Source organism: Molothrus ater, chromosome 10 (assembly GCF_012460135.2).
Source record: "Molothrus ater isolate BHLD 08-10-18 breed brown headed cowbird chromosome 10, BPBGC_Mater_1.1, whole genome shotgun sequence".
Taxonomy (NCBI): Eukaryota; Metazoa; Chordata; class Aves; order Passeriformes; family Icteridae; genus Molothrus; species Molothrus ater.
In genome coordinates this window covers 17551075-17569263 of record NC_050487.2, presented here as the reverse complement: position 1 = coordinate 17569263, position 18189 = coordinate 17551075, and the positions used below count along the sequence as shown (strand labels likewise).

Sequence of the window (18189 nt, the reverse complement as noted above, 5' to 3'; positions counted from 1 at the left end):
GCTGCAATTTTGCATTAATTATTCAATTGCTACTGTAATTTAAAGAAAAACTGGTTTTGAGCTTATACTGTTGTTATTATTTCAATATACACAAACAGTTTCCAGTTACAGCCAAAATCATACCAGTCAAATATTCAGAAGAAAAGAAGCAGAGAACTAAAGATAACTCTCAAGGCTTTCATTGGCATAGCTTTGTAAGTTTTGTTCTTGTCAAAACAAGAAGATAGCCTTTTCATATTATGCTGCAAGGAAAGGAATGAATTAAAAAGGCTGGATCTGATTAGTGATGCATCTAGGGGTTATTATTACTGTATCTTTCTTTAAAATTGGGCTCCAGCAAATTTTTATTATTTCTGAATGATTATTTTCAGAAAGAAAAGAAGTATAATGGTTCTGATACCATCAGTCATGATAGATAACTGTCTGTCTGTCTCCATCCATCCCTATGTGGCAGCCAGTTATACTATGTGAAAAAACGTTCAGATGCACACAACTATGCTGAATTTTTACTCACAGGCACTGTTTCCTGTTTCTAATTTTAGATTTCCTTTTTCAATACATTCTAATGAATTTTCTAATGCAGTTAGAAAAAAAGGAACCAGGCATTGAAAATGGGAGGTGTGCCTACACTGTCAGGGGATGTTTAGATTCAGGCAGTATGAGTTCTGTTCTGTGATATGTTGGGGACTCTCCTGCACAATCAGAGACCCCTCTCTTGCTTTTTATTTTTGTTCTTGCCCCCCTTCTTGAGTTCCTGTTATTTACAGCTCCCTGACAATTGTACCTTCACCCACTTTTCCATCCCATTCACTCTGTTTCAATTTTTACCACTAATTTGTTCTTCTCACCCCAGCCATATCATGCCACCCTGCCTCTGTTATTTCCACTTCTGTGTCTTCTGACCTTTCTTGGTAGCTATCTCCTGTGTGCAGATCATCCTTCACCTGTTACACCAGGACCTCCTGATCCTGTTCCCATCTCTTTTGCATTCTCTGAGCAGACTTCCCCTTCCTCCTCCCCGACTGTAGAAGCACAGCACACAAAAGAAGCCATTCCCAGTTGTTGAATATAAAGTCTTGATGCCACAGCAATCCTAGCAGCTGGGATGAGCGGAATTGCAGCTGTGGTGGAGGGCATTTCCACTGTGGTTTCAAGTAATGTGGTCTTTTACAACAAAATCAGTGAGGCGTTATCATTCGTAGGACCTGTCACTAACCCTTTACAGGATGGAGTAGCATTTCAACTGGTGAACTGATCTGGCATTGAAGTATTTATTTATTTATTGCTTTGTGGTTTTTTCAGCTAAGTTATTGCATCCATACAGAGGGAGAACATTTTATTTTGCAAGAAATATTTACTGCTTTTTAGCTAATGCATTGCACCAAAAACTCAACCTTTGGAAGATGCCCCAAATAGAAAAATCAGTCCAGTCTCAAAATGATGCACAACCTAATAATGGAAGAAGGCACACAAATTTTAGGTGTCTCAAGAGTTCGTAATTTTGTCATCTGATCTGTAGGATTTGTTCATCTCTGCTGAATGAAAATCTGGCAATCAATGTGCTTCTCTAGGTAGTTAACATAATATGTATAGGGAATAATAAATCTGCTTTATTTTAGGATTCTCTCAGCTGTCCCTGTTATCCAACAGAACAACCGCTAGTGATAGACTGGTAGCAATATTGATTTGTTTAAATAAATTAACAGGTGAAAAGGTTCCTTTGTTTTATTTTGTTATTTAAATGATCCACTCCAGTCAATTAAAGAAAAAAATATTTCACATATCTAAGAGAAGCTCTCTTGTTCTATATTGTCTTGTTTTACCCATATTTGGTCAAGATTCTTAGCGTAATCTGCAAAATTCTTTCTGCCATTCTTTTAGATATAATACAGTAAGATTTGATGCAGTGATTCAGTTTGTACTTATAGAAAATTGAGGCAGATGAGTTACACAGATTTACATATTTGCAAATATATGCAAATGCACAGTATTGCCATATGGTCTTAGGTCCCCAGAAATGCTGGTGACCTACTTGAGTATTTCAGCTAACAGAATATGAGCTTTTGCCTCTTCATCTTTTATACATTTCAAAAGGCAGTATTCTTCTTATATTCTACAAAACATTTCTGAAAGGATCCTGCAATGTTTGAATTATGCTAAAGCATCTGCGAGATCAAAGTCTTTCTCCTTGTTTTCTGTAGCTGGATCGATGTTTCCTGCTGCAGAAGGCAAGAGATCCTCATTTGTGAATTCTCTGGGAAAGCTAGGAGGGGCTGGAAAGCCCACAAGTTGTTTCCATGGTTTTCCAGGACATCTGGGGTGAGGAGATTCTGGGCGATCTGGCAATCCATTAAATAAAGAAGTATCAGGAACAATTAGTGGCTCTGCAGGTCTACTGGTTTCCTCCCTTGCAACCCCTGTACTAACCAGCTCCAGTGCAGTTTCAGCACTGGATGATGATGGGAAGGTTTCATTTTGATTAAAACCCCTTTCATTTGACTCCTCAGAAGATTTGGGGTTTGGATGTTTATGTTTATTCTTTTTACTGTGTTTTTTATGCCCACACCCATGGCCACTTCTGTGCCCACAGCCAATATCATGCCTGTGCCTTTTGTCATTGTCATGATCCTTTTTAACTCCATGCCTGTGCTTATGCCTGTGCTTGTGCCTGTGTTTATGCTCAGGTTCACCTTCGCCTTCTGGTTCCTGTCCATTGTCTTTCCTCGTTTCTGTGCTAGGGCTTTGACTTTCTCCTTCATTTTTATCAGCCTGTGAAACTGCATGTGGCTGGCTTAGCATCACAGTGCTCCGGAAAGGTGTGAATCCAGGAGGCCTCCTTGCAAAGAACACCTAAAAAACATTGCAATAGTAGCCACATTTGTTATGTGAAACAGAACAATTACTTCAGATGTGGGAAATTCAGAAGCTGGCTCATTGTATTACATGAATCATAGCAGATTTTTAAACTAAAATCTAAACAAGTCTCTCTTCTGAGATAAGCATACAAACATAAACATCCTCCCAAATAATTCTGGAATATTTTAGCAGCTAAATGTGTAAAAAAAAATTGTATCACTGAAATTTTGTCAGTGTAAGAGAGGAATTATAATACAGAGAGCAAAACACATGTACTGGTTTTAATTTATGAACAATACAGTTGGATTCTAGGACTAAATGTCCCGGTGCATGTTAGAGTGTTACACTCCCATGTATAGCACCAATTTATGCTGAAAGTTAACACATCTCTGAATAGCATCAATGGCAGAATATGCAGAAGATCTGTGTAATTTTGTTATATAAAATGTAGCTATTCAATTTTTTACTTCTAGATTTGAGATATGCATTTCAGAATACTGCCTGGAAATCCCAAACAGAGATTAAAGCTGATAATATCAAACATTCTGTTGTTATTGAGTCATCTCTACTCATCAGTGTTCAACTGGGAGACAAAAGCTGTGAATACATGGTGTACACTCACTGTACAACACGAGTTTCATTTCTCTCCTCCAAAGTCTGATCATTATTACCTGAAAATCAGAGTTATTTGGGTTGAAGCTAAATTTGAAAGTTGATATGGATAAAATATTGTGAAAATAGAGAGGAGAGGCATTAGTTGATACATAACAAATGACTATGTAGTTATGAAGGTTCTGAGCAGAGTGAAGTTATTAGTTACAAGGGCAGGGTAATCTGTATTTATTCAGTGTCACAATGGAGTCTCTGCAATCCTCAGAAATATCTGACAATAAAATATTTGTATCCCATTGTGAGATTTTCAGACTGGCTCGCATTCAGTACTAGTTCATCGTGGAGCTGAGTAGGGAGAAATTGGAAGATCCTTGTGCAGAGACTGACAGCTGCAGCAGGCACCACTCAATTCATATGGAAAGGTGCACAGATGCTTTGGATATCTGTGGGTTATAATTATTGTGCCAGCAAATACATTTTTATTTCAACTTTTAAACCTAGTATGAGTAGCAATTTGAGGGATTTGATGGGGCTTGATACTCCAGAGCTTAACTGAGAAGGCAGAGGAGCAGCCAACAGGCAGAACTTCTCCCTGTCCCAGTGTCTTTGTTTGTGTGATCACCTTGTTGGTTGTGGTGAAACAGCTTTGATGTAACGGGGTTGTGGTTAGAGGGTGAGAGAAAAGAGTGTAACATTAATGAGGCTGTTAAAAGAACTGTGTTCCTTTATTTTTGGTATAAAATATGGGATAACTTGGAATGGATAAAGAATTTATTGACTGCCTTTGTCCTACACTCTGCTTAATAGGATGGATAGTGAAGAAGAATCTTACCGCTTGGTGCACTTCAGAGCAGTTCACCTGGGGATAGATTTTATTCTGCCATGGGATCACGTGAATTTGTGCATCGCACGACAGTGATGCCTGTTAACAAAACAAAAACCAACACATTAAGGCAACAAAACTTCAGACACAAAGGAAGAGACTTGGGCCTGAAAGAGAAATGGGTTTTTCAATAATTCTTTAAAATCCTTGGAGCTTAAACCAAGTGTTTATTAAATCTATCTTAGTGATGGATACTTCTGTATTTGGACACATCCACAGCTTAGCTTTTCAAGGTTGTAGTATGCCTGTGTGAACATTTTAATTCAACTTTGGATTTCAGATTAAATCTTGAAAATTGGATTTTTCATCTCTCTCACTTTTGGAGCACTAACTGCATAATCTTCATGATATTCCTAAGAAATATTTTTTGTTTATGGTGTTTCTCCTACTAAAAACTGGAAAATTTAAATAAAGCCTTATTTTTTCCTTTTAGTTCCTGCTGCACTAACAAATCCTAAAAGCTCACAGGTAAGCACTGTTCATATGGTGGGAAAAGAGATGGGAGGTAAAGGCCCTTTCCCCAAACAACCCCCTTGCCAATGGTTGCTGGCCCTATCAACATTCCAGTGTCCAGAACACATTTTCCTGCTATCAAGTGCATGGCACACACTCCAGAAATTTCATTCCTTTGCTCACAAGTAACAATCCAGTCTCATGTTTTCCTTAGCTGCAAGTCCACAGAGTCAGAAGTATTGCAGCTATTTCATTTGGCAGCAGCCTTCTCCTCTCCTTTCTTTGATTGATTATTATCAAAGAAAGTTCCTTTGGTTTTGCAGTGAGCACTGATCCTGCAGCTGTGGTTCAAGTTTCAGGGTTTCTTAACTTGGGTTACAAACAGTGAAAGCTGCCCTTCTTCTGGGAACAAAAGTTTACTGAAACAGGTAACAGAACCCAGGATATGATTTTACATAAGCATTTACTGTTTCTGATGCAAATGAATTTGTCCATTAGAAACATTACAGTTGGCAAGATTATCATTACTTACACTCTCTGATGTGGCTGTACAGTCTTCATTAAGTTTTTCAAACTCACTCTTAGAGCAGTTTGTCTTCCAGACTGTAAATTTTACTCGATACTTTTTTCCTGCAACCACCTGAAAAATTAGCAAGAAAGCTTTCTGCACTAAAGGCATTTTATTGAAAAGGTTTCACAGGAAAGATGATGTTCTACAAGCTTAAACTACTTGTATTCTACAAGTCCTAACCACTGGGCCAACATATGTGAAAAACAATATTAAAATATTTGGCAGTAAACTTATCTGCTTCTAATCAAATAACTTATTTACTCCAGTTCCTATTCTCAAAAAATTCTGGCATTGAAACTGAAGGAAACAGAAAAGGTCAGAATAATATTGGGCCCACAATTATTAAATGTCTGTAGTAATTTCATTAGTAACAGATGAAATCATTAGTGATAGCACTGTAGAGAGCCAAATACGATGTCAGAAAAGTGGAATGTGAGTAAAACAAAGTGTCTGATGAACGGGCTCCGTTGAAAATGAACCTCTTTGCCAAACGCATTAAAGAGAGAAACTGCATGGGTTCAAGAATGTGCCTGCTATGAGTTCTCTTAGTATTTTTCACAGAGCTTGAAATAATATATCTTCCTTTGGGGACATCAGGCAAGACATGAAATTTTATTTCCCTGAAATCTGTTTTAAAGGTGTATGCATGCTAATATCTGTCATGCTAGGGAAATTCAGAAGGAAGAAAAAAGTTTGAAAGAAGAAAAGGTACAGATATTATCAGTAAGATAATATGAGCTATTTGGAAAAATTCTGGTGTGCTTTAAGTGCCTTCTCCAGTGACACCTCATGCTCAGGAGTAGTTATGACCAATTATTTTCTAAACTATTCCACTGTCAAATTTTTAATTCTCTTCTAAACTTCTGTTTTGATGTGTTGGGACAGTAAACAAGGCTTATGCAAATGCTGACCAATATTATCCTCCTGATTCCTCATCCTTTATCAAGCTCTATTTATCTATATGTACTAAGTTATGCACAGGCGTGCTTTTCTGAATCTAGCTAGAATATTATTAGCAGCAAAATCAGCATATAAAATAACACATTTCTAAGGGAAATTAAGATGCCTCATTTTGGACCATAGAACACCTGTAGGGTGGACACTGCTTAAAATAACATGAAGAGTATTGGTGTGGTGGATCAAGGGAGTAGTCCTGTCTAAAAAACTTTTATACTTTAAAAGTCTAAGGTATGTTACGAAGGTAAAAAGTATGGTAGATACACAGAAATCAAATGTCCTAAGCCAACCTTCTTTACATACTTTTAAATCATTTTGTTTTAAGAAAAAAAGAAAATTCAAGAGATTGGAAATTTTTGAATGCAAGCCAATATGGATTTGGTTTTACAGGAAAAATTGCATGGATATTTAAATTACCACATGTATCAGCACTTAGACAAAAACATTATTTCAAATCTAAATACAAACTTCAGGTAACATTTAGCTCAGGCCAATAATAATGTCATGTCTGTTCCTCATCTCTGTGAAATATCCCAACCTGAACTGTCGCTGATTGTATTTCTCCACCTTTATAGTAGAAGTCATCATCGCTCTCTGAATTATACTTCTCTGTAGAAACCTTCAGTAGCTCCTTCAGTTCTGGACTGTCAGTTGGGATAGTCCTTGGACAACCTGGGCAAATGGCAGCAACCACTGTTTCTTCAACTGAAAGAGAGCAACAGGTTTCAGATCTAAGAAACAAAAGGTTCAATGTAGATAAAGGCTGGGAAAAACAGTTATAAAGCCCTGTTTTCTGGAACTCTTCATCTTTGGGTCTATGAAATGAAAACAAAATATATTTGAGTTTTATTTGATCAGCAATATCATATTTTGGTTACCTAAAAGAACGTCAGCACCCAGTGTCACATGGGACATTTAACTACAGTTCTCTTGTAGAAACAAGAATTGCGTGTGCCAGTTGTAGGTGGCCAGAAAATATGGAGAGGGAACAGCTACATGTATGGAAAGACCTGATTTGGGTGAAACAAGAGGTGCATGTAACTGGCAGTGAATTTGTGTGTTGAGGAAAATCTAGTCTGAATGGGTGAGAATGCAGCATTTACTACATGGAACAGTATCTGTGTCCAGATAGGATGGAGGAAAAAATAACAATGTAATAACAATAACAACAATAACAATACATAACAATAAAAGACACTGAAAATTGTGGAACTTTCAAAGCTGATAGTGCTTAAGACATACCTGGAAGCTTGCAGTCGCTGGTGGTATCTATGATCTCTGCATGAAGATTCTGAAATGCTTTGGCCTCACATATAGCTACACGCTGGAGTCAAAAATGCAAAACAGTTCCTTGTTATTTAGAAATAACAAAAAAGCTCACATTCTAATACCTTCCTGCTAACAGAATAAATCAAGCATGCTAAGCATGCTTCTAATAATTCCTTCCTTCCTTCCTTCCTTCCTTCCTTCCTTCCTTCCTGACAGACAGTCTGTAGAGGCAATAAATAATCAGAGTTCAAAAGGACCACTCAGAGAAAATAATACCCTAAAAGAGAAGCCAAATGAACTATTTGTATGTGTTCATTAAAGAGAAAAATGAGAATGTCTACAAGCCAGAATCATATTTTATGGAGAACTCCATGGAATTTCTGTCTCAAAATGTAAAGACCAAAAAGAAAATTACACAATTATCAAATCAAACATTACTGAGTTTCTTGTATTTTCTCAGGTCTTCTAAAGGAACTGTGGTAGATAACTTGCTTAAAACTGCCTTGATATCTTAAACCTTGAAGAAAGCAGATATTGATTGTGGGGTTTTTTTAAAGATTACAGAGCCTAAAACCAATTCCATCATTCCAGTGATGAAAACAATAATAGGGAAAGAACTAGGGGCAATGAATACATCCAGGAGAAACTGAGGTTTTATGGTAAACAGAAGTAATATTTTGCAGATTTGTCAAAGTTCTGCAAAGCATCAACAAAGGTGGGTAAAGAGACCTCTTGATATACAGAGATTTTAAGAAAGGTTTTGGTGAAATCCTTTATCAAAGACTAAAGAAACCAAATAAACCATAAAATAAGAAGAAAGACTTAAAATTCTGGCCTTAGGACCATGACAGTTACTTGAAAATGTAATTATAAAAAATCTACTTGGTAATATTTTAGAAAAACTGATGAAGAATAATATCAAGGCTTATTATCCATGTTAAAGGGATTGACATGATGTCCCAGTATAGCTCAGTGGTTCATATGTGTGTTGAATACAGGGTGCAATTCTGGCCCTCCCATTTAGATTAATAGTACAGAGCTGATTAAAGGTATGAGAAAACTTCCTTGAAATTTGGTCATTCCAATATTCTTGGAATATGGTATTCTAGTATCTGTCAATGATCTACTGGCAAGTTCAGGGGATAAGTGCTTATGATCTAATTCCAGAAGCCCTGTGTGACCAAGGCAGTATGTGAGTGAGGCAGTGCTCCTGCAGTAGGTGAGGTGACAGAAGTCATCACCTCTAGGTGACAGCTGGGGAAACTCAGACTCAAGCTGGTTAAGTAACTTGCTTAAGGTTTAAGGGCACATGGGTAGTGGAGGGATTTGCTTCAGCTAGTCTGACTCTCATGCTTCTGTTATTTACCAGTGTTGTCATTCTTTCCTTTTTTGATCAATACTTCTGAAACATTCTTGAGATGTACAAGGAGTAATTTTTGAACAGGAGAGGCTCTTGAATGTAACACTCAATGGTGCATTTCCTCAACAGCTGAAACAGATGCCATCTGTCCCCTTCCCTTTACCACCACTGTTCATAGTGACTCTGCATTCCTGCCCTCTGCCTTGTGTTTGTAAAATCATCTCTCTGATGCCCTCATGAGATGGTCCAGGGAGGTCAGTTGAGAGAGGAAGCCTCTATTTTTGGTACAGCTGCTTCAGTTCCAGGTCAGTGAAGCCAAGGGAGTACCTGGGTTTGCAGCACTGTTTACTTGGATTATGTACAAATTATGTTAATAAATTTCTTTTGAAGCTATTATTTGTACTGTGGTGAAGGTTAAGTAATAATTCAGCTACTGACTTTCCTGAGAAAGTATGTCTTAGGCTGGGAATTGTGCTAATTTTAATTATCACCTCTTGGGTTGTACATGAGTAACTCCTTGAATATCTGGATAAAAATGTCTCAAGGGATTTATTATTTGGGTAAGACTGGTTAGATTCTGTGGTGTAATCTGTAAGCCTTTCAGTGGTCCTCTTAGTCACTGATTCAGAAGACAAAGATGTCCTAGTTACATAAACAGTTATGTATAAGACTGGATTTAAGCTTTTGTTCCTGAACTGAAGCAAGACTATAAATATTTTCTTGAGTCAGATCTCAACGACCATTTGTTAATGTGATACTTTCTTGATAAACAGATTTGGAGATTACTTACACCTCTAGAAGTGATTTTGCATTCTGGAGTTAAGTCTTGAAATTGGTCTTTGGTGCAATTAGTCTCCTCAATTTTATATCTAATTACATAGTTCCATCCAGCTACCACCTGGAAGAGATATTTAGGTTATATATTATGTAAAATAATGCAAGCTTGAAAGTTAAACTATTACATGAGATTAGCAAAGAAAGCAAAACTACTCATCTAGTGCCTTCTATCTATCAAATCACTCACACTCATTAAACCATAGATTGTTCATGGACAGCAAAAAAAACCAAACTTGTCCTTGCAGTACAAAGTGTAAACTAAATCCTGCTTTTGTTAGAAGTGCACTTTGTATTTGGTGTCCACTTCTGGCAAGCCTGCAGCCTCACACTGCTGGGTTTCTTGTGCTTTGCTCCAAAGATCTGTTACTTATTACTGCCCGTGACAGGAAGCTGCTCTAGATAGATGACTACAGTAACACAGCCTGGCAAGTCCTGCATTCCTGGGCATGGGACACAGTAAAACAGTATCTGAATAATGTAACTTTATACTGCTGGCATCATTATTTTTTGAGTGTTCTGCATTTATCATCTACCCATAATTGTGTCTATCCTGGGCTTTACCTTCCCACACACACTGCTTTGTCCAGGTTCATAACCCTTTTTTAAAATTTTCTCTCCAGGAAGCTGTTCCATTTTCCTAACAGTGGCTACTTCTTCTCAACCATGAAACCTCTCAAAATCAAACTGTTGGGCCAGGTAACATTGTATGAAAAAGGAAAACCAATCAAATATAAGAACTTGTTATCGCAGATCAATTGAAGTGGAGAGCTCTGACTTTTCTCTGTGTGCCAGAGGTGACATGATGGTTCTCTTTCCAGCTGCTGGATTGCAGTCTCTCTGCAACACTTTGTCATGTGGCTTAAATGTTGTGCAAGTTTGTCTTTCAGCAAAGAGGATTGCTGCCATCAGAAAATATAACAAGGACAGTCTGGTTTAAATCATGAGTCAAGCTGACATGAGACTAGAAGTTGCTTTCTAGCTTAGTAAATATACACAAGTTCAAAGAAAAGGGTCTGTGTTTGCTGTTGGATTCTACACTAGTTAAAAACCAAATAAGAAACTTTACTTTCTAGCAATGTCATACCAATCCATAGGAAAGCTTTTCACAGGGAAGGAATTATTGCATGAAATACCAGATGACACAGAATTTCTGCAATCTGAGTAGTAATTTCTTGCAAAGCAGATATTCCCATGAGCAGAAATCTTGCAGCAAGTGGCATGCTGGGTTTTTGGGTTCTCTTACCCATTTTTCCTATGTGGGATTTACCTGTCCTATAGCACATAGCAGCTGTTGACAAGTGGGCCTTATTGCCTGCAAAAACAGAGATGCCTGCTGCTCTTTGAGAGGCTGGTGAGTGTGAGAGACATCTGTGCAGGCTGGCAGCTTTGGCTCAGCCCCTAGGAGGGATCTGCTCCTGCTGGAGCCTCAGGGCAAGGCCAAAGGAAATACCTGGGAGGGTCTGAGATTATACAGGTTGCATGTGCCTGCATCATCTCAGACCAGAATGCAAATAAACTGGCACTAAACACTGCTTAGAAGCAACTGCAGATAAAGAAAAAAATGTGAATACTATTAGTTGAGAGCTCTGAAAATCTAGTCGGTAACCGTTAATGATTCCTTATAAATTAAGATAATTATTTATTGAGTCTACCCTCTATATTGGTAGATACCCTCTAGAGTGGTATATCAAACATTTTGTATACTTTACTATTAAATTTAATCCACTTGTATATCAGAAACATACACAAAACAAACAAGGTACCTGCTTTGGGTTGGATTATTTCAGTAAAATTTAGAGAAAAATCATGCACAAACCTGTCTCTTAGCTTCTTTTATTTCCGCAAGCTTAAAAAGGGCAGGTTCATGACTGTGCTTGTTAAACTTTTGAATGGCTTTTCCCAGAATTTCTGACACTTCTGAACCATCACTTGATATAGGATGAAAGCATCCAAGACATGGAGCCTCAGTAAGTCTTATCTTTGACACATCTGGAAAAGAAACAAACCAAAAAACATAGGGCTTCATGCAAAACAGCCTTAGGTTTTCATTTTTCCTATCTGGGAGTGAGCAAGAACCTTTCCTGCTTTTTAACTGATGTGATAAGCAAACCCTATATTCCAGTTTCAAGGCCTACAAAGACATTTTAATGTTTAGGAACATGCTCTGGTTGTGGTGGCAGGGGCCATCCATGACCTTAGGGTCCAGGCATGGTTTTGGCAGTGAACCCCATTCCAGCAATTACGAATTGCAGAAAAACCTTGTGTGTAAGTTTTGACACCATTGAAGAAGGCACATTACTCATTCAGCCAGGGAGGAGCCAGTGGAAGCTACAATTAAGGGGATGGTTTTCAGATTCTTCAAAGCTCACCCACAGTGTGCAGCTGCTTGCTGTCCTCACCATGTTTCAGGATGGTGAAGTGTTTGGGCTCACCCATATGAGCTGCTGTGACTCTGAGTGCCCCAGGGACTGTAGCTGGACTATTCTGCTGTCCTCACCAGTCATTGTGGCTGCCAGTTACCACTTGGGGCTACCTTCAGGCTTAACCAGCTGGATTGGCTGTGAATAGACAAGCCTGACAGGGATGCTCAAACTCCTGTTTCCTACTACTAATCCTATTAACTCTCTTTCCTTTCTAGTAATCATGGACTGGATTTTCATAAATTAATTTTATAGTTCAGTACATAAATTAATTTCACAAGTCAGTGAGCATGAGAATGGAAGTGGGACAATATGTGGTCTCTGTGGAATTGAAGTAAAATTTATGTGCCTGATCTTCAGCTGGCATAAACTGGCTTAAAGGAAGTTATGCCAGTTTGCACCAACCAGGAAACCAGTCCAGGGTCAGTTAGATCAAACTGTTCCTCCAGAGAGGCTGAACAGCGTGGTACCAATACAGTGGGGATTGTCACCTGTCAGACCAAAGTACGTCTTATGTTGACTCAGTAATGACAAATAGATACCTTACCAAAAACTATGGCCACATTTTCAGTAAGCAGTCACAAAGAGATAATGAACCAACAGCACACCCACTTCTAGACCAACTGTGGTCTCAGCACTTTCGTAAGGATTTTGCTGAACAAACCTGTGTTATTTTCCAGAGTTGTTATAATTTAGTAAGAAGAGAGGAGTTCCTTAGGCTGAATACCTGATTAATTTAATTCATATATTGGGGTTTTTTCTTTCTAAGCAAAGATTCAAATGCAAATTTCCCCTGTGTTCTCTGTGGGATTCACACAACTTTTGCTGGCAACTAGGTGTCACCATTGCCCTACAAATGCAGTGTTTGTTCAATGCAGAACATGGAGTTTGTGTACTGCAGTTCCTAGAAAGACAAAGGCTGTAGGTAAAGCCATTTCAGCTTTAAACAAGATAGCTAGGAACAAAAGCAGACACCGGCTGCCAAACATCTCAGAAATTGGGAGGAATATTTCTGTAGTTAATAATTAGATGGATATTTTAAAGCAAACTTGGGTGTGTATTTCAGAGCACCAGGCATAGAGATCTCAGTTGGAAATCTTTAAAACAATGTGATCTCTTTTAACTAAGGGAAATTCCTTTGTGAATGCAATAGTCATATATGAGTGTCCTATAGGTGAAAAATGTAGTACTGCTTGTTGTTAAGGTGTAAAAGATCAGTCTCTTAATCATACATGATTATATCACTGCCAGATTTCTATCTTGTAAATGAAATTTTTTTCTATTCTTGTTTGGGGTAAATACTTGTTTTGGTAAACTTTAACAGCACGAATTCAGTCATTTTCAGTTTTGAAAATGAAGGTGCCATTTTGTCATACCAAGTTTTTTCCAGTAATTCCTCAGACAATTTTATGCTTAAATAATTAAGGACAGAAAGTTGAAGTGTGACAAGTTGCATCTGGTCTCTTAAATTATTAGTATGCTTTTGGTCTTAAGCAAACAAATTTTAACTTGGCATAATTCTAGTGCTTGAAGAAACTTACTACACATACATGCTGAATTTTGTTACCCTGGGCAGAAACTGCCTGTGCTTCACTGATTTGTTCTATATGCATATACCACCGAAGTGAAATTTTATCTTTAACCAATAGTTGCTTACAAAAGATTATTTATAAATGTCTGACTAGAATGATAAGGAGCTTCTACCTTTAAAATTACCTGAAAGTCTCAGTATTGTATTTATTCCATTTTTATTTGTAAATGTATTTGTTGAAAGCTGTCCCAAATAGTTACATACCTGAGAAAATTCTGCACTCTTGTGAAACATTAGTTGTTTTATCAGCATCGTTCATATGAACTCGAGCTGTGCATTCTCCTGTTTTCTGCAAAAACATATGGCAACAATTGTCTGAAACTTGCTCAAGAAAAATATAATGCTTTAGCTATTGAACACAGCTGACAGTTGTAGACTGATTTTGAGGAAGAGGTTCACCTGTATATTTGTAGTAATATCTAACTTGCTGTTTTGTTGCTGAAAAAGGATCAGATTGTGAGGAAAGCAGGGGACAAACTGAGCAGATTACTTGAATGATGCTTTCTATTTGTATGATGTGCATTAATTAACTGAAGACTTTACAGTCAGAATAATGGAAATAAACACATGACTAATGACTATATAAACTATGTATTTGTCCATTTTCCTCTCTGCTAGTACAAGGTATGCAGCAATGACCACGGCATTTCACATAGATTCAAATTATATTGTCACCATCATCCTTTCCTGTGCACCGTGTGAAAGAGCAGTGCCACCCCCTGGGAATGTGCAGTGTCCCTGCAGTGTGTGCCCCATTGTACCTCCCCTGGGTGCCCTCTGGTAGCACGAGCCAGGCAAGTTTGGCACTGCTGAAAGCCCTCTGCCAAAATTTCTGCCACAGTGGCTTCCATGTCAGTATTTGATTGTGCAAGTTTCCTTTACACATAATTAATACCAAGTTTTACAGTTCTTACACTCTGACAGTGCACCAATCTTATGTTGGGTTTATTGAGAACCTTCATATTGAAGCACTGAACTGTTCCTTTCTGCATATATTCAGGATTGTACCAGAAAACTCAAGACTATAATGGTTAACTTTGGGGTTGTAAACATTTCAGTACTGTAGTCATATAAGCTCTCAAAAGCAGTGCAGCTAAAAAAGTTAATTCTTCTACTGTATTTTCCCCAGGCAATTGTGGTCCTGGTCCTTATGTTTCTGTACAGAGAACTTTTAAAGAGAACAGATACTTACAGCCTCTGCAGATACTTTGTAATGACAGTGTTGCCAGTGTTTGTTTTCCTCAGTGGCACAAGTGCTTTCAAGTATTCTGTATTTCACATAGAACTGTGGGTCAGGACCTGCCTGGATTAAAACAATATACATGTCATCATTTGCATGGTAATAAGTCAGGTAAAAAGATAAGAGTTTCAAAAAAGCAAATACTATTATTTATTTACCTTTAATTATTTAGTATGGTTTCCCATTAGCTGCTGGTCTCTCAGCTCTTGGTAGTTCAAATATTAACTCACCTAATTATATTACTTAGCCCTTACCTACAATGACAATATGTTGATATAATGGATACAATATGCTCAACTGCCTTAATTTTAACTTGTAGTACAATGGGTTTAGAACCAAAAAGAAGTGGTTAGGTTTTATACTCTCATTCAAATGTACTCCAAAAAGCCATTTTGGGTGGCTGCTTGGATAGTTAGCATAAATACCAGCTTGGACTGTGGCTCCTGTCTGACTCCCTCGCTCTCACTCTTGGCCTCCTCCCAGGTCTGTCCCCTTTCTCTCTGTACAGCTCCCCTGGCAGCCCAGAGCCAGCAGCCCTCAGGCAGCCTGGCAGTGCCCAAACAGCCTCTGCTTGGTGGTACCAGGGAACCTCAGCTGCCCAGCCTGCACGGGAAGGGGGGAGCAGGGATGTGCTCTGGAGACAACCTTGGGCAGTGCTTGTGGTTTTCTACAGGCATCGGAGGCTGGGCTGCAGGGCAGGACAGCCTCAGCAATCCCATAAGATGAAATAAAAATATTAAGCAAAATTTGGCCTGGCCAGTGTAAGTACTTCAGAATTTGGTAAACCAGTAATGGGCATTTTCTCCTTGTCATAAACGAGGTAGCAGGCCTGTGCCTACAGGGGACAGTGACAACACTATAGGGTTTTGGTTCATCCTTTAGAGAAGATATAAAGTCAGAAGTTACTAACCTTTTACAGCCACTAAAAATGCTCTGCCAATGTGACTTTTCAAATACAAACAGGCAACTGCTGTAGTTTAGCACTGATTACTCTAAAATATCCAGTTATTATTCTCTATCTCTGCTGGGAGGATTAAATTATAATTCTTGCCTTAGTGCTACCAAAAAAATGAAGTTGAGCTGATGTGGTTGGCATATACTGGATTTACACTGATGCAGTAGACACAGCATTATATTCTGCCTTCTCTTAATTCCTGTTGTGTATTGCTACAGGTATGAAGAAGTGTAGAGGTACCTTGTATAATAGTTGTAAAAAAGGATAAAAGGGGCTCTAAAAATATAATAGACAATCCTCAGCAGGTAGAAATTGACTTTTATGGAATTACATCAGATTATACTGTTTGGATTTTAAAAGAGCCAAATTCTGTTCTCTGTTACAGTGTTCTAAATCTGCAGTAAATCAGCTCAGTAAGTAAACAAAGCATTGTTTCTGTATTATTTGCTATTAGTTTATTTCATTACTATTACGAACAGCTATGCGTTTAACTGGGGCAGGTTTAGTCTTTCATTAGTAAGCTTTTATGTTTTATTACATTATCAATAATGAATGTACATGAATATGTAATAAGCAGCTATTTAATTAATGCATTCAAGGTTGTGAGACTAGCGAGGAGTAAAATCTATACTCTTTTTAGAAAAAGAATCTCAAATATGAGGAAATTTTAATTGCAGATTCATTTTCTCTCTTTTTTACTTAACATCATAATCAGATCAATGATTCAAAGTAATAATTTATTTCCACTTTGTATCTTTTAAGAAAAGGAAAGATGGCTATCTAGAGAAGGAAAGATGAATAATAATTGCAATAAATATGTATTCTTAAAAATATAGCATTGTTTAAGATAAAATTCTGAAACTCCTCTCTTTCCTTTGGGAACACCAGCAAAAGGAAGGTAGGTGGTACTACAGCTCTGATATGGAGATATTTGCATTTGGCTGTTGTTAAGAGTGAGAATGTTAAGAATGTTCAGTGAGACTATTCATTTACTTAATATTAATTATATAAAGGCCTTTCTGATTTTACTCTTTGTCTCCACATGCTAAAATCTCCCCAATGTGTAAACAGGAGCACAAGAGGGCAGGTGCCAGGAGATGTGGGTAATTTGCCGTAAGTGTTTAGCAATGCATGGCTCCTTTCCGAGGTCAATTTCTGTCTGGGTAAAAGTGTCTTGTGATTTTGGAGTGCAAAATATTCTCTCACACTGGATTTCTTGTGGTTTACATATGAAAATCCAATCCAGTAGAAAAAATATGCTAATGTTATTTTCAAGTAAAAGAATGCTTGTCATTATTATGGTAATACCATCTTTGTATACCTCTCCGAGGTAAATACTCTTTTGTTAGATTAAGGCTATATAGAAGGATTCCAGGCAAAGGATCCTGTTGCATTCTTTTCTCCTGTAATTTTAGCTGTCATCCTATTTGACTAAAATACCACCTAGTGATTCTAGATAGATCTGTGACTTAGGTGTCAATCAAATAATACTCACAAACAAGTCAGAATATTGCCAAACTTTATCAGGTGATTCTTTTTTATGTGCAGCACCACCTCTTCCCAAGTCAAGAGTATATTTTTTTATAAGCCTGGTTTTGCCATTGGCCTGAAAACCTTACAGATGATGGAAAGGGGTAGAAATCCCAATAAAGAAAAAAGAGAACAGAGTGGAATAATAAGACAAATTGCGTTGGTGATAGAAATTTTCTATTCTTTGTTCCTTGCATTAGTAAGCAATTCACCAGCACACAGAGTTCTGCTGATAAAAACATAATATACACCCCTACTTGTCAGGGAAACAAGTATCTTACTGTGCAAGTCACTTTGATTTTTTAAAACATTTTTGGAAGACACTGTGCTTTCATGCTTGCCCCCTAACAAACGAGATGGAGATAAGCTGATTCAGAGTGCATAAACAATTCCAACTTTTGGGGTTTTTTGCAAAGTCTACTTACAGTTCTCTTGGCTTCCATCACCACGTATAGAGCAAATTGGGTACCAGTTGCTTCATCTTCATTGTATTTCTTCAGTGCTGCATCAACAGCTTTAAAGACATCAGGGTCATCACAGTCTGAAAACTCAAACGCAAGAGGAATGTCTTTGCTAGAGAAAAAACTAAAGCAGAGTGCTAGTACAATGAAGGCCTTCATAACTGGATGAAAAAGGCCCCCTGAATTAGAAGGCT

At 37.8% G+C, this 18189-nt stretch overlaps 1 protein-coding gene across 1 annotated transcript; it reads right to left on the bottom strand.

Annotated features, from left to right (window-relative positions):
• Nucleotides 1-1252: 1252 nt before the first annotated feature.
• Nucleotides 1253-18154, bottom strand: KNG1 (kininogen 1). The gene is made up of 11 exons (XM_036388939.1): nt 17960-18154; nt 15002-15112; nt 14014-14098; nt 11615-11787; nt 9752-9859; nt 7575-7656; nt 6871-7037; nt 5337-5444; nt 4301-4390; nt 2691-2850; nt 1253-2339 (listed from the first exon to the last, which is right to left on the bottom strand). Exons 1-11 carry the CDS (start codon nt 18152-18154, stop codon nt 2152-2154), a joined length of 1467 nt encoding a protein of 488 aa, XP_036244832.1. The 3' UTR covers nt 1253-2151.
• Between the last annotated feature and the right edge of the window lie 35 nt (nt 18155-18189).